Source organism: Poecilia reticulata, linkage group LG14, assembly GCF_000633615.1.
Source record: "Poecilia reticulata strain Guanapo linkage group LG14, Guppy_female_1.0+MT, whole genome shotgun sequence".
NCBI lineage: Eukaryota > Metazoa > Chordata > Actinopteri > Cyprinodontiformes > Poeciliidae > Poecilia > Poecilia reticulata.
This window is the reverse complement of record NC_024344.1, coordinates 8,170,340-8,197,209: the sequence shown is the minus strand read 5'-3', so window position 1 is coordinate 8,197,209 and position 26,870 is coordinate 8,170,340. Positions and strand designations below refer to the sequence as shown.

The 26,870-nt window shown below is 39.0% G+C and overlaps 1 protein-coding gene across 2 annotated transcripts in view; it reads left to right on the top strand.

Annotated features, from left to right (window-relative positions):
- The first annotated feature begins 2,650 nt into the window (after nt 1–2,650).
- cxxc5a (CXXC finger protein 5a) overlaps nt 2,651–26,870 on the top strand; it is a 26,776-nt gene continuing 2,556 nt past the window's right edge. The window contains exons 1-2 of one of the 2 annotated variants that reach the window (XM_008427056.2): nt 2,651–3,003; nt 14,431–15,429. In XM_008427056.2, coding sequence (XP_008425278.1) covers nt 14,635–15,429 — 795 coding nt within the window. In that variant the 5' untranslated portion in view covers nt 2,651–3,003; nt 14,431–14,634. The remainder of the gene's footprint in view (nt 3,004–14,430; nt 15,430–26,870) is intronic. The other variant, XM_008427058.2, reaches the window with a different exon arrangement.

Sequence of the window (26,870 nt, the reverse complement as noted above, 5' to 3'; positions counted from 1 at the left end):
TCAGCCATACGAATAAATGCAGTTTAGAGAGATTCTATTATTGTAGCTAGTTATATGATCATAAACGTGAAATAACCTTCACTGTAAGTGCGTTCGGAAGTCAAATCCCGTGCGTAATTACGCGCGCAGTGACTTTTTGACTCCCGTGTTTGCATAGTGAGCGTCATGTTTATGAGGGTCAGAGCGCATTTATTTGCAGGGATGTTTGTTGGCTACGGGCAGAGTTTAGTTGAACACCCCCCTCCTCTTTCTCTCCCTCTGTCTCTCTCTCTCTCTCTCTCTCTCTCTCTCTCTCTCTCTCTCTCTCTCTCTCTTGCTCTCTTGCTCTCTTCAACTGCCGCGATATTTTCCAGCTCTGGAGCCTCAGCCGCGCAGCTCGATCGATTCGCATTGATTGTCCCTGACGAGCTGCTCCACTTTCTAGCCAATGTCAGCCAGTCTGCGATCGGGAAGGAGAGAAATGAAGGAAAATCTCTGCCGCCCTGGCGGTGTCATTTCCACACACTTGGGTTGGCCGCCTGCCAGCAGACAGGACAGTCGGAAGAAACGGAGTGGAGTTTTGAGAGCTGGATGAAAGGGCTGACATTGTTGTTGCTTTGGTTTGCGTTTTGTTTTCGGTTTCTTCCTCGTCAGGTTGCGTAAAGCTACGAGCAGGATTTCATTTGTGCCTCAACTCTGCTTTCATCCACCACCCACCAGAGTCCAGCAGTTTCTATTTTCTATAAGTGAATTTTTGTAGAAATTATACATCTGACCTAAACCAAGCTGAATGAAAAGCAACCACTGGAAAAAAAGTCTAGTACCCAGTGATCCAATTACTATTAACCAACCGTACAATTACAAGCAGATTAAAAATAAAAAATAAAAAAAATCTTACATCCCATTTGCACCTTGAACTTTATTTGAACTTTTCAGTTACATTTTTGCAAATTTTTTTAAAAATAGTTGATTTCATACATTTTTATTGGTTTGGAATAGAAAGCTGGTCAGAACCTCAACTCAGTCAAGAATCAGGACTGCATGTGCATAATGCCTCATCTTTTGTCATTTTTTTAAAAGTTATACTCATTGAAATGCAACTGTCTTTTATTCTGTATTTCTTTTCTCCCGACATGCATCAGTTTGTACCTAACATAGGAAACGTTTGTACCCGCTTTGACGGCAAATGATTTCATTGAATCATCTGTAACCTTTGTCTGTTGTAACACAAAATATACTTACATGGCTCCAATAAACAACGTCTATCCGGAGGAGGTCTCTCAGAGTCATTTCTGGTGTGATGAGGAGTCATGTGTCAGATTTTAAAAGCAACTTTCTTTTTCTTGAAAAAAAAAAATGTTTTCGGGAAAAAAAAAAGGTTTTGGGGAAAAAAAAGTTTAATTAACAAAAGGTAAACAATAACACACAGGTTTTGCACAGCTTGTATATTTGTCAACATGTACGGCGTAAATAAAATGACTCTGGATCAAATTCTACCAACATTGTTGTTCAAGCAGCCCCATTATGTCAAGAAATGCAAAACATCAAAAAGTATTGGGCTTTTTTGTTGTCTTTTTCTTTTTTTTTTCTTTTTCTTTTTACAATAAATCAATTAAATGGTCTTGGCCATTTGTACAGCATTTTTGTGAATTAAAAAATATCTCATTTCCAAGTTGAAAGACAAAAGAAGTCTTGTGACCCTAGAATTTCAAGGGGGAAATCCTGAATTTCACACTAACCTAATCTCAAAATCCAATATGGCTGTTCTTTAAAAATGGTTGCATTACACAGTTTTTGTTTTGTTGTTGTTCGTTTTGTGCTAGGAAGTTCTTGCAGTTTGTATCATTCTCAAATCATTTCTAAAGATCTAAAACCTGCATTGGTGAAACATATTTATTCAGTGTATGATTGCATCAAACTCAGGAACACATCTGTTAATATAGCTTGTTTTGCTAAAAGTAATTAATCTTGTTGCTATGCAGTAACTGAGAAATCTGTCTGATTTGCTGACTTGTAACTAGAATATGGTTAAGTTGTGTTTGACGTTATCATTACATAAATCTAGTAACTTTAGAGGTAAATTAGGACAGAAACAGCTGTTCAAGATGCCAAACGTTACACACACATCTGAAAGTAGCGCTTCTGAGGTCAAGCTATGTAGTGAAACACTCTGTCGTCCATTGCTGGATACATGCAGACACATCTACTGTTGTCCATCTCATATTGGACCCATTTGTGCATTTTGATCCCTTGAGGTTTTGATGCATTTATTATGAAAATTCAGAAAAAAAGTAGGAAATAGATTTAAAGCCCACTTTTCGTAGAGAACGATCCTACAACAAACTTAAACAAGCTAAGAACACGGGGTCATTATGTCACTAGCAGACAATAGCCTGGGAACTATTTTCAGACAAATTTCAATATGGCTTCATTTGCAAACTTTGTCTAATCCAGATGTTTTTCGGCACCAAATCAATGTAATCGATATTAGTTTTCAATAAGAGGTCAAAAAGAGATCATTTCCATGTTAGGTACAGGAGTAAACAGATGAAAAGGAGAGTATATTCTTGCCCAGTCGGCCTGCAGCTGTGTTTTGAAACAGCTTCCCTGTGGCTCAGATCTCGCACAGAAATCCACTCCGGGTTTTCCACGAGGCTCCAAAAATCTATGAAATGTGTTTGCATGTTCCTCTCTGCAAACGGGGATGTAGAGGTGGGATTGCAAGCACCGAGAAAGCTCGGGGAACCCACGCGTTCAACACAGCCTCAGAGAAAGTGCGCTTTTCTCATTGAAGCGACGCGAAATCAGAATTTGATTTGATTTTATTTCTCTTCACGTTTGTCACTAACAAGCAGGCACCGGGTTAGGATTGTGTCTTTGGGAAAAGAATCTTTTTGTGCCCCTGTCTTTCCTTGTCTTCTTTCTTTCTCTTTTTTTTTTTGTCACCATTCGCCACGGCAAGGCAGGGAGTGAGACGGACCGCTCGGACTGTGGGAGCCCTCCCTTCTGTTTGAATCTGCTCTGGTAGGTGCGAATAATAATAATAAAAAAACACGACTGAGTGTTTGCAAATATGCAGATATATGGAAAAGGAGGGAGGTGGGGGTGGATTATGGTCCGAGGCGGTGGGGGGAATCATACTTTGCCGAAGTCTGATGAAAGTTGGGATGTGGTGTCAGTGTGGGATGAAGTTAAAGCATGATGTATCTGTACCCTGAAAGGTCTGATCGCAAGACGATACAAAATCCCATTTTGTTATTTGAAAAAAAAAAAAATGTACTAGGGAAATAAACTAAGCTGTAACTAAGGAGACGCCACGCTGCTGGACCTGAAGTACCTGCAGTTTAATGTGAACCAGCTGACTATATCGGTTATAGTTAGGATCCGTTAATTTGGACATCGCTTTGACAAAAGTCGCCTGGTGTCTGGTTTTGTTACAAAAACTCTTATTAATGCGGATAACTAAAAGATTCGCGTATCCGCGCGGACCCTAAAATTAAAGATTCCCACTTCCTCGGCTTTTTTTTTTTTTTTTTTTTTGTTATTGTTTTTTTGTTTCCAGCATGTCCTCATTTGAAAGTTTCCCACAGATGTTTTATTTTTTCCGCCACCACAAAAGGTACATAGCAGCATCTCCAAGTGGATCCAAAGAAAAGAAAAGAAAAGAAAAGAAGGGGAAAAAAAATCCTCCAACTTTTTCAGTGTGCGCGCCCGCAGCCTATTCGGGGGGTGAAAGAAGACGCAGCAGCAGGTTATGGACAAAGGATGGAGCGTTGAATCTAATTATTGCCACCAGGCTTTCTAACCTCCTCTGCGTTTGTGCGCGTGTGCGCGCGTCAGTCGAGACGGAGGGAGCTCAGCGCGTGGACAAGTACATACAGAGTCCGCCTGAAAATGGAGAGCTGCGTTCCGCGTTAGGTGTTCCCAGCGTCTGTCGCAAATGATTCACAACCACGCAGCTATAAACCAAACAATGCTCTCCCCCCCCCCACACCACACCACCGCCTCCACCACCGCTACCTCTGTTAAATAAAAGCTGCTAACCTGGCACCTGCGCATGCACTGACGTCAGTCACGGAAACTCATTCAGGACTGATTCCCGAGCAGCGTACCTGACAATTTATATATCTGGCTCCTCAGGGCAAGACTAAGAATCTGAAAGCAGACAGTTACAGTACCATTTTCTAGATTCGACACTCACTAACCAGTCACTTTATTAGGTACACTCTGGATTTGCTGACTCCTTTTTGCCTACTGGACCCACAAAATTGTTTGTTGCATAGACTCAAGGTGTTGGAAACATTGCTTAGAGATGTTGATGCTTCAGATTTGACAGCTGCACATCCGTGATGCTGATATCCTGTTCAGCAATATCCCAAAGTTAGCGTGTTTGATTGAGATCTGGGGAATGGAGGCTACTTGAATACAGTGAACTCAAAACAGTTTCAGCTGATTAGAGTTTTATGACATGGTGCATTTTACTTCAAAAAACTGTCCATCAGAAGATGGGTACACCTCGGATATGAAAGGATGGGCTTGGACACCAACAATAACAAGCTGTCTTGTGGTGTTTAAAGTGGCCAAAATGTGCCACAAAAATATTGTTTACGCCTAATTTTGAGTGCACCATCTTAGTGTTGCAACTGAAATTCAGATTCATCAGACCAGGAAACATTTTTCCGGATCCATTGCTTTCCCGTTAAGGTGAGCATTTGGGAGCTGCAGCCTCAGTTTCCTGTTCTTAGCTGCATGAGTAGCATCTGGAGATGGTTTCTGCAGCTTTAGCACATCTGCTTCAAGCTTTGACGTTTTGTTCACTGATGGTGTTCCACACACTTTGAACCAGCTGCTAAATGCATTTGAAGTTACTTTAATCCCTGTTTAGTCCTTATCCTTATGGCTTAGTTTGAACTTGAACAAGTTGTCTCTGCTACCTCTAGACTGACTAAGTGGCAGCAATAATATTTTCTTGTTCACAGTTAAAAAGCACCGATTAAATTATGGATTACAATTAACGACGCCAAGCACAGCAATCATATTTACAAACTACCCTGGATCGCAGTTGCTATAAAACATACAAATTAAAAGTACACATTGTACTTTATCCAAAAATCAAAGTCAAAGTGACAGAGATTGAGGTGGCCTCAGCATTTATTGTAGCACTGTGCCTCACTATGAGTAAAAGTCCACTAATTTGAGTCTTTGGTCAGGAATATCAAACATGGTAAAAAAAAAAAAAAGTCACATTTAACTCACAGAAGACTTCAGACTTGATTTTGACTTGCACTGTACAGATTCAAGACTTTACTATGACTCGCTGTCTGGGGCTGAAGTCTGACAATATTTGTGAAAATAAGGCAGAAAGTGCAGCTATACTTGGTGAATGATTCATGTTGACCTCGAGTTTCATAGTGTATACAAATGGCACATTATCCTTTTAATGTTGGGCACACTAAGCGTGGCTTCTCGGTGTGGTTTCTCATCAGCATGTGCCAGTAAAAGGCACATACTGACACAGCCACAGTTTGTCTGCTTTTATTAAATGCTACAATCAGTCTATATCTAAATCAAACATTCACTAATGTTTTGTTTAGGCATGACCAGCAGGCTCAAGACCTCAACTTATTGCATACTTATTATATTCTACAATACATATGCTATTTCTTTAGCCTTCTCCAGGGGTTTACAGAGCTTTGCATTATATAGTATTGTGTTGATAGCATGTGTGCTAACACAAAAACATATATATTTTAAATGTAAATAGTACCCTCTTCTGGAAGGAAGACATACTGAGATGAAAAATTCTCTATATAGCACACAGAAAGTGGGTAAAAAAGGGTAAATAAGCGACAGGACTGACATTATTGGCAGGCTCACTTTATTTAGTGTGAACATTTGTCAATGAAATCTCTGAATGTTAATCAATGCTTCAGTTCTTAGTTTCTTAGATCTTTTAGTATCTCCAGTTTAATGATCATATTCCAAAATCTTATATAGATTAAGACTCATTAATAAAAAATGAATTTAACACACACATAGTCCTGCATATTTATTGGCACCTCCCATAAAATTTTGTTAAAGAGCCTTATAATAAAATAATTGACTTGGAGATGTTGTATTCTCTCGTGTCTTTCCTACTTTGGAGAGAGGCTAAAGGAAATTGGTGTCAGTGTCACTTAATAATTCTACCCCATGAAAGCAGGAAGGCTCAGATTACTGATCAAAAGTTCCTGTTCATTCTGATCAACTTACAAAAAGTTCTTATTCTTTTATATCTATAATTAGGAGTTTTCATTAATGGTTAATGTGATTTTGTATTTTTCTTTTTTGTTAACTTATAATTGGGATGATTTTTTTCCCCCAGTGTCTGGGGTCTTTCTGGATGGAGTTTGCATGTTCTCCCTGTGCATGTACGGGTTTTCCCCTGGTACTCTGGCTTCCTGCCGCAGTCCAAGAGCATGACTGTTTGGTTAATCTAAAGATCAGTTTGCAAAAACAACACTTTGTGTTAGTGAACTACAATTTCATTGATGTCATTACTTCTAGTAAAGGGAAAAAGCCTTAGGTTGCTCTTGTGTGGCTGTGCAAGGGACCTTTGTCTCGAAAGTGGCAAGATTTGACTCTAGGTGCTTTTAAGTGGGGCAAATAAATGATCAAAAGATACAAAATGAAGTTACAAGGTTGATCATTGTCAAGAATGAGGCAAACAAATATGCTTACATCCTCATTAAAACTAAGAAGTTGAAATGGGATGCATGGGAAGTTCATGTTACTTTACAGCCACTAAATGCTACATTGTTGTAGCAGAATTAAATTGGTTATTCTGTGCTTATGCCAAAAAGACAAACAGTTTATCTCCTGCTTGTAGTATGTAGACAATCTTTTCTGGCTGTAGCTTCATATTGTGTAAATGGATCTCAGATTCTTATACAGCGTGTAAGAGTGAAGTGTATACGCTTTTTATTATTATTATTTTAGGTTTAACCTCCAGCTAATTATAGTCACTGAAATCATGCAAATTATTTCATTAAAATAAACCCACAACACTTGTGAGGGGAATGTGTTCCTGCATGTGTGTGTGTGTGTACATTTGGGATGAGGGGTGGTGAGAGACAAATTAATGACAATGCAGTCAGTTGCATACAGGAAAACGGCTAAATAAGTGTAGTAGCATATTTTTCTGAATACTTATTTGGTCATTTTAGAATTTCCTCAGTTTTTCTTTTAATATATTTTCATATGACATGTTTGTAAGGGAACCTTTAGCTGCAATGGACATCTCCATTGCAGATGTATGGACACTCAGAAATATATCAGGTAATACAATGTGGCTAAATTAGCAACGACAAAACTCTAAATCAAATTCAGATCGTCTGTGCTGAGTGGGCACTAAACCTACCATGAGATTTATCTTGCCATGTATGTTGGCATATTTAAAATGCTTTCCATGTGGGTCCATGAAGAAATGAAGCATGTTCTATAAAACATAGCGTCCTGTTATATATATCTTATGCACTCCCATAATCAGTGTGTGCTTTTAGAAGACGGGTGTCAAACTTAGTGTTGTTTTGCGTTGGAGTAGCCTGGCCATCACCTTCCTATAAAATTCCCTCTTGATTAAAATTTTGCTTCATAGCGCAGTCTGGGCTTTCTCCCATTTACTTGGATTGCTCCTTTAGAATTTGCACCGCATTACGTGCGTTGTGGACAAACGTCAGCGATTTTGTTAAATTTAAAAGAGTCCACACCTTCTCTACGAAGGAAAACGTAGAAGCTTGTTTTTAATCAGGCTAGCATTGGAGTAAATTACTTTTCGCCTTAATGTCATTGCTTCTTTTTATTGATTCTCTATCTAATGATTACCTGAGTGTTTTGGGCTAAAGGTAACAAAATGTGGTCCTGTCTCCAAGTGGTCCAGTCAGGAGAGAAGTCCAACTCTCCTGGCATGTCAGCCACTCCAAACATTCAGCCTGCTGACGTGTTTGAATCTTTCTCAGTACAGACAGAGCTTCTGCATAGCATGCCTTGAGATTAAGTTACATATTACCAGGTAATATTACTGCAATGTGCATTTTGCTCTTGCATATGAACTGCAGCAGTTATTTAGTGGTAAATGTGGTATTTCTTAGTTGCAATGTTAATGTTACACTTTAAAACCATTCCTAAAGCTGTATCTCTCTTTTTCGCCATTAAATCTCAAGACAGATAAGCAAACATGCGAGGGCCTTAAGTCACTTAAGGATAAATTTGAAAAGTTTTTTGACAAAGCTCCCCAGTGTATTTCAAGAGTCAAATGATATTTTGAATGATGACATTAAATGTACATGTCCAAATGCTTAAACTTGCTTTCTTCAAGTTGTGAGAAAAAAAAAAAAGCTAAATTATGACAAAGCTTAAAAAAATAAACAGTTCCACAGGAAATACCTCAACACTACGGCTACTGTTCCTTCTCCTGTGTAACTTCACTTAAGGAACTGGTCACCAATTATTTTTGCAGATGCTTTAATTATAGGTTCTCACAAAACACTAAGGCTTTGCAGTTTTGAGCTGAGCTATCTGACCGTTCTGAAAAATGATTCACTTGTGTAGTTCCTGGACTGTATCGATCTTTTGGTAATTTATACATTGGTCTTTATCTCTGTGCTGTCATCCAGTGTTGCACATTGTGCACAAAGACATTTACAAAAAAAAAGAAAACAAGAAAGAACCACTGAGATGTCAAGAACAACTTTTATGAGCACATGTTAAGAAATGGGAGACGCTTAACGTGCAAGAAATGCCACTTTAATATGTGGCTGTTAGTTCAAGAAAAAATATTGTCCTAAAAGACATCACTTAGTCTTTACACTTTGGATGTGCCAATAAATAAAGTGAGCCTGCCAGTTGGATTAAACTACATCAGCTATCCTGTTTTACCCAAATGACATCCAGGCTGTCTTTAAAATGCAGCTGCAGTTTAGGAGACAGTTCACATGAGGACATGAGGCTTCTCTGTAAATGATGCGCTGAGGGGAGCTGAGAAGCCAGGGTGTAAGAAGTAGAGGAGGGTGATTAACCAGGGACTATATGCCAAGCTCAAGGTTTATTATGATTGAAAGAGTGTGACTGATAGGGCACACAGCACGGGAGAATGAGTGCAAAGCTAATACATTGTAGGTGGACTTGCTGTCAGTTCTTACCTTATGTTTTAATGCAGGAACAGCAGAGTATGACTGCATGCTGGACAAAAATCCCCCACATAAATATGGTAAATAAATATTTGCCATTGGAAGCACTTTTGTAATTTTGCAGTATATATTCTTGTACATTTTTTAGTCTCATAAACAAAACAAAGATTAAAGAACAAGTCATTCAAGATCAGTGCCAATTCTCAATACAGTGCTACATTAAATTAACAAATGATATGCCGTGTATATTGTTAAAAACTGAGTAGGTTTACAGTTTAATAATGTAATGTAATGTCTGTATTCCATCATTTTTACATGCCTTACATTAGTGCTTGGATTTTCACTCAGTGATGATGTTCAGGACAGTGCAGGACAGCCTCAAAATATAGTTAAGTTAGGGTAATTTATACAGTGGTCTTTATCTGTAGGTGTTGTCAGGGACTAAGTCCTACAGTCGTTTACTTAAAAGGCCAGTAGCTTTTATTATTTGTTTCTAAAGGTATATCTGACTCAACACGTATTACAGGCTTTAGTGAACTTACAACTTACACTTGTTGACACTTGTTGTGTTTCCACTACAAATGTTTTCAAATCCTTATTGATTTTCTGCCAATATCAAACGATACAATTTTGCAAATTGAGGTGTTTCCATTAAATAAGAAACCTGATTAAAATCATGTGAATAAGTTTTGTCATGGGTTGAATAATTGAAAAACATGCTGCACCATCATCCTTCTACCTCTTCCAGACGTCGTCTTCGTTTTTTCTGTCAGTAGTAACATCTGGTTGTTGATCACATGACTGGTGTGATGATTGCAGTTTTCAAAATACACTAATTTTGAAATAGATGGAAAACCACATCATTCTAGCGCAAAATAGCTTTTGTCAAAAAAACGTGAGCTTTTTTTTTTTTTAATTGGTGTTTTTAAATGGGCAAATTTAATTCCCCAACTCCAGTTTGCGCGACTTTATGGTCAATGGAAACACAGCTAATGTTTTCACAGGGAGCAGGATTTGACATTGCCTGACTGAAGTTAGTTTGTTTGCTGTCTTACATAATATGTATGACCTTGATCATTTTGATAAATTGACTTGCAAACATATATCAGTACAGGCCCAGTTAGTTGTTATTTTATTCCTTTACCATTTTGTACATTTGTACCTTTGTAAGCATCAGTGGTTGCTAAGATTCACAGACATTTACTTTCTGGTTTAAAAGTGAAGTTTTTAAAATGAATATGTGTACAGATTATTGACTGGTGCGGTATACAGTATATGTGTTATTGTTCTCCTTTAGGACTTTTTAGATTATTTTGGATTATTGTGCATAGTTTTCACACACAAAAAAAATGTAGCATTGTGTCTTATGGTAGACTAAAATATTTTTTACATGTTCTTGATGTGCTCATTTTGACACAAATTAAAAGTTGGCTAGTTTTAAAGAGGTTAGTAAATCTTTGTTTTTGAAATTGACAAAGACAGATTTTATTATCACTATCAATGGAGTCTATTTAAATTAAAGCATTCCTACACTTAACTTTCAGGAAAAGCCATGTTTATAGAAGTTTATATGTAATTCATTAGGCGATATGTCTGGCTAATCAAAATAAAAGTACTTCCTGTTCCGTTAACTCTTAAATTTGCTCACTAGACTATGTTTTCTTCATTTCTTCATTAAGTTGAATCGAATGATAAAATATTGTAAGATAATTGCTAATTAGTGTTAAATGATGTGTGTTAAATGGTCAAATTACCACAATTCACTGTTATTACGGGTTGCAAATGTTTGCGGGTGTTTTATTTTTCACAAAAGAAAAACCTGTTCACTTAATTAAACCATCACTAAAACAGTTAAATGTTGACTGAAGACATAGTTTAGAGGGATCTTTTTAGTCACATACAAAGCCTTCTCCAGAGACTATATGAAACATGAAATCCACTAATTCAGCACTCTTTACTCGCAGCTGAGCACAGATTCTGATAGGACGGGGATGCTGTCGGGAAACCAGACCCGGGTCAGTGCAGCATCGGGGAAACTGAAACTACGGGGTTGAAGGGCTGCAGAGCTGGCTCTGGTTCTTTGGCGCCGCATCCCCCTGAGCTGGTGAAAATGTGGGGGCTGTGCTTTAGCCTTTGAAGCTTTACCTCCCACTAATTCTGGCCTTCCAATTTCCACACACTGCTCAGACACCCCCCCTCCTCCACACCCCCCGACCCTCCATCCTCCGCCCCTCTCTTTGCCTTTGTTTCCCTTATAAGGATTTACCCGGCCATTTCCTCAACGTTTCTGAAAGGTGGTGCGCTTGTTTGTTAACACGGACAGGTCAGAAAATAGCATCATTATATAATTAGGTGTCTAATTGCTCTGGAGTGTCACGGGTTTGTTTAAACTACGAGTAAAACTCGTTATAAGTAAATAACACCTTACATTGTTTACATTGGACATTTTAGTAGATAACTGTGAATTTCAAGATGACAAACTTTTTTTTTCTAAAAGTAAAAGATAATGATAAGCAGAAATGTTTGTCGGTGAAAAGTGGATAATCTGCACAATCTTGAACATTTGGGATTTTTATTTATCAGGTTTCAAGCCTGATTAAGTATGAAAAAGTAAATGCAGTTAAAATAATTACATTTTTAAAATAAAATTAAAAATATTTGAAAAATAAACTGTTTTGTTTATTTTTCAAAATAATGTCCTTAGCTTTGTTTTTCCACACCAAAACATAATTTTTTGTTTGCCTTGAACCTTTTATGTTTTTGTGTTATTGACAGAACCCACATATAAATGGAAAGTCATTCAATAATTAAAGAAAATATATTTTTCATCTTTCTTTCAGCTTCTAAGGCCATTTTTAATGTGTCTTTTTAAATGGACCTGTTGTTTTCATAAACAAAAGAAAAGATTTATAGATCACAAACTCTTTCTATGTAATATGTATTCATTAAAGGATGATGCAGTGGAAATTTGATGTGATTTGAAGGATCAATTTTAAAACATTTCTGTCATAAGTTGTTCCAGATTTTCTACAGAAGTTGTGAAATAGCCCTTTAACACATTTAAAGAATTTAAATGTGAAGTCTACTTCATATTTATATTCTTTCATGATCTGTATGTATCAATATTAAAAATAACCATGTAAATTATTTGTACTCTGTGTTGTGAACTGTTGGTGAAAACATCCTAAAAATGAAACCTGATAAAGAATCAGTGTTGTTTATGAAAAAAGAGCTGTGGCAGCAGTGTAAACTTTGGACATGATCTCATTTGGCCAAACTTTTTGATTGGTGCAGCCAATATTTCCTGCTGGATAAAGACAAAAACAGACTGTTTTGGAATACATTGCAAGCAGTACCTTGCTTGTGATAGAAAGTCATTTATCAAGAAAATGATTGTCCTCGCTACAAATTAATTCATTAGATTTTATTATATTGAAGTAGCAGGGACTTGGCTCCCCACCTTGTAATTTCCTTGCAAGCCAATCAGGGAATCTGCAGGGGAGCAGGTGTTGCCTCATCAGGCAGGAGCGTGTAAGGTTTGATTAATGGATTGATTTGGTAAGAAAAGAATTAGAGGTGTTGTAAACGCTGTTGTTCTTGGGCAGAATTTTCATCAAATTCTTCCGCAGTTGGGTGAGAAATTTCAGTGTCCCTAATGAAACTCATTCACAGGTAGCCATTGTTTTCCGCACAAATTCCCTACTGAATACCAAACGTTACATCAAATCTGTATTAAAAATGTTTTTTACTAAATTCCAGTTCTGAAAGATGTGATAAGTTGATTAATTTGGGGGACCTCCCTTGTGGATTAATTTAGTTTTGTACTCGTTTGCTGTCATATTTCCAGAGTTTTAAGTTTATTCTCACACTTCTGGCTTTGTTGCTTCTCAGCCACACAGAGTAGCTTTTAAACTAAAATGTTTGTGCCCCACTCGCTCAGCAGATGACACACTTTATGCACCCTTAATGCGATTGGCTGATAAGAGCAAGAGAGACCAAAAGAGGAGCTGAATCCGAGTGTATAGTAAATGCTTTAATGTTTCTTGAAGCTGCATATGTGGTCAAATGAGCAGTGCAACAGAAGGTGGAAAGTGGAAAGGTGCACTGATTCTGATCAATTTTTGTTCAGAATCAGTGATTCTGAAAAATCCCTGATTGTGACGTGGTAATTGGAAATTTTAACTTACTTTTTGTATCCTATGTTAGTAACTAGCACGGCTAATAATGCTAAAACACCATTCTCCATTTGTATTGCTTTAAGAATGTAGATCTTTCACTTAAGTCTGAGATTTCTGAAAATCTGCCACAATTTCTAAATCTAGCATGATCCATGACAGTTTGCATCTCAGAACAGAGCAACTTTACTCTACTGCATGCAGCCTTCTTGTTATCTGCTTGTTGTCTTGCTCTTTCTCAGATTATTGTGGTGCGAATGAAATGAAGACATACAGTATTTTTATTTGTCACAGAAAACTATTCCTCTTTCAGCACCTTCTTACATCTCTGCACGCGCTGAGTTCATTTTATGCAATTCTTGGTTTGGTTTGCGCAACCGCAGAGATGAGAATCGTCCTACTCCAGACACAGGGCAATTTCTTGGTGACTCTCCATAAAACAGGGTTCCTACACAAAAATATGGAATTTGATTAAATAATTTTCAAGTCTGGATGAATGTGGAAAAATTAAAATTGAGTGCCAAACAAGTTTATTCTAATCTATAGATTAGAAAAATAAAAATGTCTGTAAAAATAAAGAGCTTCTTTTACTTAAATTTACTTAGGTGATGGCCTTTAGTTTTGATGTACATAATAGCAAGCAAGATAAGACACACACTCATTCTAAAATCAGCTTTTTTGCCCTCCGTGTCATTGTAGTTCTAGGTTTAAATTGAATCCATGGATCTTGAAGTGATGCCAAACAAATTCTGATTTCTATTTTTGTTTTGGGAATGTAAGGTAGAACTGATCACAAACTATGATTTAAAGGGTCTGTTTGTAATCCAGGACAATGTAGTCTATATATTTCTATGTTCTCTACATTATAATTGATCTGAGTTGATGTCAAAAAATTGTGAAATGGCCTTTTACCTCACTCATGAACGAAAAGCCAGCTTCAGCACAGATAGTGAAACACAACAATGCATAACTTATGTATTCTGATCTCAATTAAACAAAAAAAATCAGAAAAATGTAGGAAATTAAGTCAGCAGAAGTTTGGAAATGTTGAATGGAAACATCTTGAGAACCTTGAATAGTAACCCCCTTTCTCTTCTCTCCCTGTAAAGTTTCCTGAAAGCCAATGGAAGAACGTGGATGAGGGCCGCGCTTCTAAGGAGGAGGAAGGCTTTGGTGCCTGTCTCTTTCTGACCGGCTGGCTGGCCCACTAACACCAAGCAACACTCTCACCAGGGCAGAGTAAAAGTCCTTCATTGCTCACCCCTCTCCCCTTTCCACCCTCACCCCCGACCCAGGCACGTACGCACCGGACCATGTCTAGTGGGCTGTCGGAGGGACCCCAAACAGAGGACCTGGAGCGGAGTAGCTGCAAACAGGACTCTCCTGTCATAGAGCGCAGGAATCGGAGTGGCATCATCAGCGAGCCCCTCAGCAAGAGCCTTAAGAACTCGCGTACTCTATCTCAATATACAGCGGTCTCCTCTGCCACCACCAATGGACACACGGACAATAGCTCGACGAAGAGCCACTCGGCCAAACCTCAACCGCCCGCAGCTCCCCAAGCCACTGTCTCCACACTAACAGCAGCCAAGTTGGACAGAACCTTAGAACAGGTTCTGGAGGGACAAAATGGCCTGCTGCACTTTGCCCAGGCAGCAGCGCTGCTAAAGCGAGCCGGTATGGAGCACATGCTCCTGCCTGGGGGCATGGGAGTGGGAGTTGGCGGCGGAGACGCAGGCTCGGGGGCTAGCGACTTGGAGGGTACGTCTGTCACGGACGCCGTAGGTGGTCCCGTTGACTTCCCATATGGAGTAGGGAGCGGCTTCCCCTTCAACCCGGGCCTTTTCATCATGACACCGGCTGGAGTCTTTCTGGCGGACAGCGCGCTTCACATGGCTGGCTTGACCGAATACCCGGCACAGAGCGAGCTGGCCTCTGCTATCAACTCCGGCAAAAAGAAACGGAAACGCTGCGGCATGTGTCCGCCTTGCCGACGGCGGATTAACTGCGAGCAGTGCAGCAGCTGCCGGAACAGAAAAACAGGCCACCAGATCTGCAAGTTTCGCAAATGTGAGGAGCTGAAGAAGAAACCCTCTGCTGCACTGGAGGTAAGACAGTGGTGGTTAAGATGTACTATTGCTTAGTGAGGTGAAACAACTGCTTGAATGGGTTTGATTCAGAGCGACAGAGACAATCTAGCAGAATTTGAATGCACCGACCTTGGCTTCCAAGTGAGACACAAAAATTCAATCATATAGAGGGGGATACAAAATGATATGGAAAAAGTCTTAGGTTGAGAAGTAAACTGCTTTTCAAAAATACAAATAGGACTCTTGAATCGTCTTCCTCCTGAAAGAAAATTAGCAAAGTGGGGGTATATGGTGGGCCGAAGGTTTCTCGAGCAAGGAAATGACAGGTGGTGAGGAGAACGGAGGGTATGTTCAGTGTAAGCAAACGCTATGGGGTCTCTTTAATCTGCCCACTATGACCACACAAGCGCCATGCCTACATATTTCAACCCGAACACTGATTCAACCTGCCACCACAACGCAACTGCATTGTTCAAAACGTTACACTTCCCTCAAGCGGGACCATTTTTAAGTCTGATCCAATGTAACTCTTGTTTTGCCTACTTTGGCAACAAAAATTTGAATAAAAATAATGTGTGAGTTTGTGGAATAAGATTGGCAGTAATTGTGGATATGTGTACAGTATGTGTTTGAATGTCGGTATACATGTGTGGGTATGTTTGTGTATGAGTGTGCGTATAATGAGGTCCATCTGGCTGCAGAGCTGTCATCTGGAGCACCAGGTGTCAGTGTGGCACACTGCACCCCCTCTTCTGCTTGCCACTGTCCTTCTCTCCTGTGACACTCCTGCTCATCTAAATGGCCCTCCATACTTCCTGTCTGCTGCCTCACACTCTGTGGCCTAACTAACCCTGGCCGTGGTGGCAGATGTTTCATCTCAAAGGAAACAAACTTTTGTGGATGATGGTGTCACTTTTGCGTTGCATAATAAATTGATAGACATGAAACACTGTGTGAACATAAACCAATAGAGAGGCCGCTGGTCTAATTGACCCAAACCGAATCTATGCTGCAAACGGCTAATGGCTTTGCTACGATCTCTGGCTGATGCTGATTGGGACGGACAGCTTAGTCTTGTGTTTGCAGGGTAAAAGGTTAGTTATCCAGGCCTGATGTGCTGAGTTTGGCCCCTCGTGATAAACTTGATACATGTGTGAATATCAGATAATTTTGAGTGATACAGCTATCTGCACATGGCAGGAGATTTCAGAATAATGAAACGCCACAATTCTTTTTGTCAGCATGGTTGTGGTGTGCCTGTCTTGTGCATAAGTAAAAGGCCATTCTAACCTTTTTTGGGTATGCAAAATAAAAAAGATAAACACTGACATATTGATTGATTAACTGCAAAGGATTTATAAACAAAAAATACCACAGTTTGCCAATGAAGTTAATATCTACTTCCCATCTGCTGCAAATGAAATGACTATTTGGTTTTTAATCAATCTGGACTTTATTTTAACAAATCAAGTTCAAAACCAAAAGTTGAGACAGAACGTCTTTGTTTTGAAATTCCTGTTATGACATTTTTATTCTGTTTGTAAAAATAAACAGTGAGGGTGGGAGAGAGTTTACAATACTATATTCCAGTTTTCTGTTACTTGCACACTTCCTGTCTGAAAGTGGTGGCCTGAATAAACAACAAACATGTCTCCATAGAAAATATTGTTTTCAAATAGCTTCTTGCATCCTAATATTAAAATGATTTGACTTTGGGTCTAATTACTTCTGCGACCACTTCTACACTGAAGAGTGGTGTCGTTAGTTCTTAGGTATAGTGCGGTAAAATGTTTGAGGTTTTGGCAGCGATGTATGGCCTTTTCACCAGTTGGCATAAGTATATGTCTAAAAGTAGCTCATTTTGAAGGTTAGTGATAGTGGAATGGATCAGAGTTAAGTATCAAATTTAAACCTTTTGTCAAAGCTTCTCATACAGAAGAATACTTCTCTTCACAGGCAGTGAGACTGAAAATTGTTCAATTCCTGTCACAGCAGATTTCTATTATTTATATTTTAGTTAAAAAAAAAAAAACAACTGTTGTGTCTTGTAAGTCACGTAATCAACACAAGTCTTCCTCAGTACTTCTCAAACATCCTCAGTGGGGTTAAAGTTTTGACGTGGTGATGGAAGTGGAGAATTTGTGTACTAGTAATTTGATTTAGAGCCTGTTTGGGTAATTAGTTACTTTACATTGAGTGAGAGAACATGTGAGCCCTGTGGGTTCCCACTGTCCCGGTGACGTACTGCCGATCTGTCCAGGGTGTATCCCGCGTCCCGCCTATTGCCGGATGACAGCTGGGAGATGGCAGCTATAGCTGACCTCATTTTTCTGGGCACATTACAGTCGCTGATTGTGGCCTTGACCAACTAAAACAGCCTCATATCAGAACCCCGTCCACACAAGCTCATACAGTGCAGTACAGTGGGCATCAGGCATGCACTACGTTCACTTACATCAAGAATGTTTTAATGATAGGTCTAGCTCTTCTTGTTTCATTCGTTTCCTGCAAAGTAACTCTTTGAACAATCATGAAGAGCTACATTTTACCCCCCACAAGTTTGGGATAAAGCTTGTCAGCTAAAACCTAGTGGAAAATGCGTTCCCAGTGAGAGCTATAGCCAGGTAAAGTTTTTCAAATCTATGAAGTGATGTTTTCCCTTCGAGGTAGCATGTTTTGTTTCTGCTACGTTCAATTTCTAAAATTAAATCAAAGTTTACCAGAAATAATTGCCCATGATTGAGATCTCAAGAGATCCCGATTTCAAACCAGATTCTTCACAAATCATTTAAGTGCCTTTTTGGTTTTGTTAGGGATAAACAAACAAAACCTTTTAAAAAAAAGATTTCTCCAAAAAGCTTGTTTAAGACTCTTGGATGTGTATTTTGAATGTATATTTGAGTATGATTCAGTCCAACAATCAACAAAATCCTGAAGGAAAACTTCAGCTAGCTGCTGTGAGTGGTACTTAATTTGAGGTTTGGAAGTGCAGGTCATTATCTTCCTGAATCTTGGTCGTCTGACCGCTGCCCTGCATGCTTTAGCTGTTTGCCTCTCCATCATACCTGATTCAAATAAACAAACTACGTCCTCGACATTTATACAAATTCAAAAGAAGTCCGACCCAACAGGGACCTCTGCAGGACATTGGTTCCCAAGGCCAGCCCTGACAAACACTGTTGTGAACTTTTGCTTCTGGAATTTACTGGAACCAAACTGAATTATTTCTGAAGTTGTACTTTTTTCTAACTTGTGGCTACATTAAAGTTTATGACCTGATAGAAATTGTTTCTATCAGTGTTGTATAGTAACGAAGTAAAAACACTTCACTACTTTACTTAAGTATATTTTGGAGTACTTCATACTTTTCTCGAGTATGAACATTTTTGATAACTTTCACTTTTACTTCACTATATTTCCGAACTTAATTGCATACTTTTACTCCGATACATTTTCAATGTGTGGTTTAGTTACTTGTTACAAAAAAAGCGAGAGAGAGAGAAACGCTAGTGTTTTCAAATCTATGTAGTGATTTGAAAACACTTTATAGATTTCAAATCTTGACTCTGAGATTTCAGTACTTTATACAACACTGGTTTCTATAGCAAAGTAGGTGTTTGCAGTCAAACACCTACTGATTGACTGCAACAAAGTCGGACACAAATGGAACCCCATACGACATGAACCACATATACATATGTGGTTCATGTCAGAAGCTGGTTCAGTTGTAAAGCAGGTTAAGTTAACCTTGTGGTATAGGTAAAGCACCTAATTTTCTTAACTAAATGATGCCTGCAGGTGTATCTATTAGCACATTTAATTTTGCCTGCACTTGGTTGTGTACATTATTTTAAGTGTATTTGACAAGTTCACCAAAATATAAAAAATGTAATTCAAACTGCATTTGCCTTGTTTTACTTTTTACTTATACTTTTCATTACATTACTTGAGTACACCCATTTTTACAGTAATTTCCATACTTAAGTACAAGACGTTTCATATACTTTAAGACTTTAACTCAAGTAACATTTCAGTCAGTGACTTGGACTTTTACCAAAGTCATATTTTGGAGAGGTACCAATACTTTTACTTGACTCTGAGATTTTAGTACTTTATACAACACTGGTTTCTATAGCAAAACCTTTTTTAAACATGTATCCCCATTTTACATGTGTGTTGGTAGCCATGTACATAAAACAGCATGTAACAGTTTACTTGTTTATGTGGTTTAGTATTAGTATTATTTATGAAATATATATATATATATATATATATATATATATAATATGACTATAAATAGTGATAAAAATGTCCAAATCCTCCCTGTGATCTAGCGGCCTAATTCTATTTTATTTTTGTTCTGATCCCGTGGCCGGTTGAATCTGTTGAAATATGATACATTAGCTTCTGATCAGACCAAAAATAAATCTAAATGACCTCCACATTTTCCTCCAGTAGTCTATGAATAGATTATAGAAAATTATTTTAAATTGTCAGTTGTCAAAGTGGGTACGGTACATTCCCAACGCGTATAAATTGATTCACAGTCATTGCAGCAAAAGACACCACTTACTAAAATAAAAAAGTCAGGCACCTTCTCAACAACTCCATCTTTATGTAAATATTAATTAACAAAGCTGTAGCAATCAGTTTTGATTGGAAGAAGCAGGAGCTTCTCATCTATAGACTTTGAATGTCACATTGGTGCAGGTTTCACACATCAGACCATTGCAGTGGAGTTTGGCTAACTGATCAGTCTCTGAACGGTTTATGCAGCTTGATTTACTGCTTTGTCAGATTAATCTTTCTGATGTCAAATTGCCTCCACCATTACTGTGAACTGCCATTTGTTTTATTCATAACACAAAGTAAAATACAACCCAACTGAGCTTGTACTTTGCTGTACATTTTGTTTTGTACTAAGAACTGATTAAGAAAAGTTTTAAAATGTTAAAAAGTTGCTTATATGAGCATCCCTCACATTGTTTGGACAACATTTATTAAGGAATCAGGATATATTGTTGAGTTTTGACATTATTGTCTTCTGATCTTTAGAAGTTCAAGTCACACATTCAGTGTCAAAGCTTGGGTTTCTTGTGACATCTAAACTTTTTGTTTACTTTTTTCTTCTTAAAGTAGTATGTAGAATAAATAACTATAAAATATTAAAAACGAAATTTGGCACCTTTAACTTTGTGAGTCACTGTTCCAGTTGTTTTAATCTTAGTCATTAGCCTAATGACTAAAGCTGCAGAAATGACAAATTTGGGTGAGTGGCTATTTTCTTGCAGCCATTTCCTTATGAAGATCAACACACATAGGACTTTCTTCAATAGCATCGTTTCTCATCTTTCCTATTTTGAAGAGTCGCAAAGAGAAACAGGACTCCACACATCATAATTATGTCAGAAGAAAGCAGGAAGTCAATGACTGTAGCATATTGTTTGAAAGCCCAGAAGGATGAAACAGATAAGACAATATGGCCAGCCTTCCTGTTATCTGCTAAAAGTCTGAATTTCTTCCAGTCTCAGTCAAACATGCCCTGCTTTGGCAAGCCATCTTTTGGAACCAGTGTCATAATTTGATCGCAAATCACAACATGAATATATGCTGAGTATATATGTACTATATATATATATTGTTGTTAGTTGTTGCTAGGTGCTCTTGTCTTCTCTTGTTCATCTAAGCTGTCAGCAGGTACGACATAATCCGTACAGACATGAGATTCATAGCCAATGAATTAGAAATGTCTAATTGAACTAATTGATTTAGATTACAACTCCGTTTTCACTTATGATTTATGTTTGCATTGTCTTTCAGTTTTGGCTTTTTTTTAATGGGATTTGTGCTTCCCATCAGCAGCTTTAGTGCATATCCAGGGTGACTTGGGCACCACCTGCGCCAGAGCAGATCTCCTGGCTCTGGGAGTCGCGCTGAACTGCGATGAGCCTCAGCTGTAGTTCAGACAGCCCCTGAGTGTCATGTTCCACTCCAATCAAAGATGGCACAGTACATCCCCGTCTGCTCCGACTATTACACCCTGTGTGCGCTTTCAAAGGGGGCATGATCTCTTATTTGAAATATGTGTTGGTCTCAGTTATCCTGGATAGATTCCACTGCTTTCTTCACATGTCTGTGTGCACACAGTGGACGTGGCGCAACATCCCACACGTGTTTCACTGCATTTGAATGCAACACTTTTTTTTATTCCCCTCTTTATCTGTTTGTTTGTTTCGGGCTGCGGGCGCATGTACGCAAGAACGCAAGTGCAGTCCAGCGACGACGGTGGCAGCGTGCTTATTTTGGGTGCTGACGGTTTCCATTGAAAGCTCATGGCAGCTCAAAGAAGAGCGTAAAATTGGCAAGTGAGGGGGAGTTAGCATGCTGAGGCCTTTGCCACCTCACCGCTCACTGGCTGAAGATGTCTGGATTTATTCTGGGAATGCTATGTTTGAGAGAAATAAGTGCAAAGGCAGTTTTCTTCTGCTCTGCGTCTGAATACCCTCCAGGGGTGTCAGTCTCAGCAGCGGTGAAAAGAGAGGAAAAGTAAAGGTTTGGAAGTTCTACTCCTCCTTGTTGTTATCTAAATGTCTCAAGACTTTTAGGATTCTCTGTGCTAATGGCTAATATTTAAATATCTTATCAAAAATAAGAGGAGCTCGGCTGTTGTAGACTTTGTGAAGCGGCGCTGGTTAAACGTATACACTCGGCCCTGCATGTCATTATGCGCAGCTAGCACCTGAAACGTTTTCCTCTGAGACCCACTTTGCCAGCATCAGATGGCGATATGGGAGCAGTATATTCCCTCACTGTCTTCCCTGCCTCCAAGATACCGCACACCAGACAGTCAGGACAGCGGAGACTCATAGAAAGTGACAGGCATGCAGTCTGACGCCGAGATGCAAAGATGTGTGGGCAAGTTGCTGGGCAGGCGGAGGGACATGTTGAGGTGGACAGGAGGGGGTTTGGGGGAGGGGACAACCCAGGCAGCCAAGGTGTCACTGGGGACTGACATACGCATTAACCTATGAAACTTTTAGCTTGAAGAGTTTTCTTTTCTTTTTTTTTGAAGTACAGTTCCTAGCAAACATTGTTCACTCCTTATTTTAATGGTTTTTTTTTTGCCATTTTCATCAGACTGCAACCACAAATAATATGGTATTAGGACTGTAATGGAACATAACATGGATCTGTATTAGGACCCCTTCACTTTGATAACCTAGAATAAAATATTGTCCAACTCAGAAGTCACTTAATCTCCAGTGAGATTAAGATCCGCATGGTGGCAACATCTGGCTCTGGAAATGTAAATGCGTCTTTACCATATTTAGATCCCTTCAGCGACGTTTTTATCCAAATCCAACAAGTGACAAATCAGGCCACCTTTTACTATGCTGTTGGAAACTTTTATGGCGGCAACACTTGCAGTGAGCACTTCCTGCTTCCCAAGCGCTGCAGTCAGTCTGACATGGTCGTCCATCCTGCAGAAAACCGACACCAGCAGTCAGAGCAGAGGAAACCCATTCCGCTCCATGTCCAGATTGCAAAGAAATCACAAATTTGTGGCCACGCTCACTATTCCAACTCCTTACTAGCCACTGGGTGGGATTGTGTGTCTGAGAGAGATGATTTTATACCTGAACATGGGACTGTGTGACAAAAAGCTGTACCGTTTTAACCAATGCCAGAATTCAACTGCTTGGACACGGTTTGACCTAGAGAGGCCAGGAATGAGATGGTTTTAAACTAAATATAACATATTTACACTAAAATATCAACATTTGCACAGAAACATAAAAATAGAATCCTAAATAACCTAATTAATTGGTTCATTGGCAAAAAATAAATAAGCTTATTTTGGGTTTATTACACTGTAAAAGTGTTCCTTAGACTTCACATGTGATTAATGGACTCAGATGACAGAGGCTGGAATGGAGGTACTTTAAAAAGCTTAAATTGAATAAAATTGATAAAAAGTAATGGCCGTGCTAGACTCCTTGTATTTATTGACATATATTGACATGTCTCCAGCATCCTCTGTGTCATATTTATGCCGAGAGCTGTGACAGCCAGCTGATTAATTAGAGGATTAGCTGAAGATTAGTCTGAAATTATTTTGATGATTAGCCTCTTCAGACTCTTTTCTGGACTAAAATGAGCTGTTATTTTAGTTCACAAAATCTGATGCTTTTCAACACTGTGCTGCACCGAAGAACCAAAAAGCAAACAAAAGTAAGAAAACAAGAAAAACACTGAATTTTTGTTTGACCCTTGAAGCTCCTAATGAGTGCTTATTGATAGGGATGTTCTGAATCAGTATTTTTTGTCTTGCATATCAATCAGTCTTTCAAAGTTAGACATTTGTGAACATCTATGTTCACAATGTCTAACATCTATGCGTCTCCGCGAGGAGCGGAGACGCATACTGTGTAAATACGGAGGTTGCGTTACATGTAGTGGTAACCCGCAGGGGCCCTACCTACTAAGTCATTTTCATTCATTTTCTTAGCAATTACCAGGGCATGGAGACATAACTCCTGCCTCTCCCAGCAGCATTTTGTTTAAGCATCAAACTGTGGACTTGTAATGAAGTTTCCAGGTGCTCCGAAAGAAACAGGCTCACAGCTGCCCAGATCCTCCCACATACGAGTTTGTTTTATCTGGCCTACTTTGAGTGTCGACTCATCACACAGATCCTGTGAAAATCTCAGTAGAGTTCCGGTAACTCCACATGTCTGTTTGTGATTGTAAAAGGGAAAATGCTTTTTCTTTACATGCCTAAAAAAACAGCCAAGTTTGTCACAGTTTCTCTTGGTTTGTACTTTGGCTCTGACTAAATGGCCAGGTTTAGCCAGTAGCTAATTTCTTAATGCCTTACTGGCATGTTCTCTTGTCTTTCACATTTTGAATAATGGCTAAGAGAAGTGCATAAATGTGCACCATAAAGAAAGGGCTGTCATGGATTGTAAACAAGAAGTTTAATTTCACTCAAATCAAACTTTAAGGGAAATAGAAAAAAAAAATGCTGGATATTTTTTTATTTTATTTTAATTTTCCCACTAAAAAAACAGTGATTAAATTTCTTTAAAGGAAATCTTTTACTCATTTTTACTAGTGGTGCTAATAAATGTGACAGGCGCTCTTTATCTAAGTCCATTTCTTTTTTTTAAAGCAGACATTGTAACATCTCACATCTGCTTCGGCATGTTGAGATGCTTTGACCTTATTGCGTCTGTTTCCTTATATGTGTTTTGGGAATCCATAGAAAACAATCAGCTGAACACTCAGTTGTGCCCTGAAGCCAAAGCTGAATTAGGAATGGTTTAAACAGGTTTACAGATTCTTGCATCACTTATGCTTTCCTTTATTTGGTTTATTACACGGAAAATGTTTGTGTCATGTGTAAGCCAATGGGTTTGCCTTTATTTGAGACGGGGGTGGGGGGGGACACATCCATCGACTTGTAGTGATTGGCCTCTTCACACCCACAGATCCCATCTGCGTGAACTCTCGCAATCAGTGTTGAGGAAGGATAGGAAGGAGGTTTTCTATTTCTGAAAGGCTGCCATAACCCCAGCAACCCCCCCATCCCATTGATTGCACACGCTTGATAATGAGGAAAAACAGCATTACCGCTCAGTCCCAGCCGCGTGTTGTTTTTCCTCCCACACATTACGTCATGGTCGGTCCAGCCCTTACCAGGTTTTTAACATCTGTGGCAGTGCCAGATGTTGCTGTCCTCCAAGTCTCTGCTTAACAGCTGAGCGCAGCAGCAGAAAGGTCACCGTCAAGATGGAGGAGATGCCGCTGCAATATGTCGGTAGTTAACCTCGGGGTCGTTTGTGTTAAAAACCGGTTTCTTAAGACGCATAGACTGAAGGCTTGAGTAGCTTTCAGATGATAATTGTAGGTTTAATTACTAAAATAAACATGTTATCTACAAAATTTATTGAGTTTTTGTCTTCGCGTAGCTAGCTGGTGTTCAATATTTTTGATCAAAACTGGAGGCTTTTATTGACATTCATCAGATAGGAAGTGGGTGTTCAGGCAAGGGTCTCGAAAGCAGACTCTATATATGGCATGCCCGCTCTATCTCTACACCACACGGCGCTCTGTCATTTTAACATTATTATTAGATATTGTGATGAGAAAATAGTTGTAGATCACATGATTGACGTTACCCCCTTCGGATATAATCATATGATAAGGTTTGTTTAGTGTGTCAGACCATAACATCCATACAAACAAGAAAATGGTTGAAGTTTAATCACCAGGAACTTTTCAGTAGTTGGATCTGCACAAATGCAAGTTATAAACAAATGTTTTTGTTTATAACTTTTTGGAACCTGAAATGCACCTGATAGGATTGTTTTTTTACTTCTTTGATATTAAAACAATCCTAAATCAGCCATTAAAACCACCTTCCCCTTCAACATGTAGATAATTTAGCAAACACTTGATTCCCTTTAGTATTTTAATCAGCTGTATTTACTAGAAAAAGAGACTTTACAGAGTATTGGAAATAAAAATTTAACCTTTTTGCATATAAACAATGATCAGTGTACAGTTAACTTTGATAAGAAATTTACTGTGGAGCCTGCACCTTGTTGCCACAAATTTCCATGTCCATGTGAAAAAAACAGTGGCTGTCACAAAAGATCAACCCTGACTTAAGTGTAAATGAATGAATTAAATTGGCCTGAAAAGTAATTAAGGCAGGTATTGTTTTTGCCTGAACTAATTTGAACTAATTCTTTTGTGGAAAACACAATTTTACAGCCTGCAAAAAGCTACACCAAAAACTTTAGTCTGATTACGTCAGTGGTAGCCGCTCTTCATTATTTATTTATTTTTTTTCTCAGTTTGACTTAAAGAGCAGCAGTAAAGACGTGACAATAAGATCATCTTTCATTTCATTTAAATAATAGAACAGTGTTTGTGTTTCTGCTCACTGTTTGGATGGTTCTTTATTAAAAAATAAATAAAAATCTCTGCTGGTGAGTGTTGAGGGAGAACTGAGCCTGATTCCAGCATATATGAGAATTTCACTTGAACAGTCTCACTGTTTGGTGTGATTTCGGGGGTGTATTGCGAGAGCCGGTTAACGTGCCACTGTGTGTGGAGGTGTGTGACTGCACTTGAATACATATTGGTTTCGATGTGAGAGTGTGTGTGGGTGCGTAAATGTTTGCCGAGCTTCTGCCCCTCACCACCCCCCCCACCTCACTCCAGGCAGTTCTGGCAAACGGAAGAATCCGTGCTGCAGAATAGAGGCGTGCTTTGCAGGACGCCAGCCACGTTCTGGCTCCCGGGACCCGAGCTGCTCTCTATCTCCTGACTGGCAGGCTGCTGCTGAGCCCTGCAGCTGCATGCATGTGTGCCACTCCTGCTCAGTGCAGTCAGACACGCTGATAACCACAGCGACAGGGGGGGGTGGAAGGCCGGTTTTGGTGGTGGGG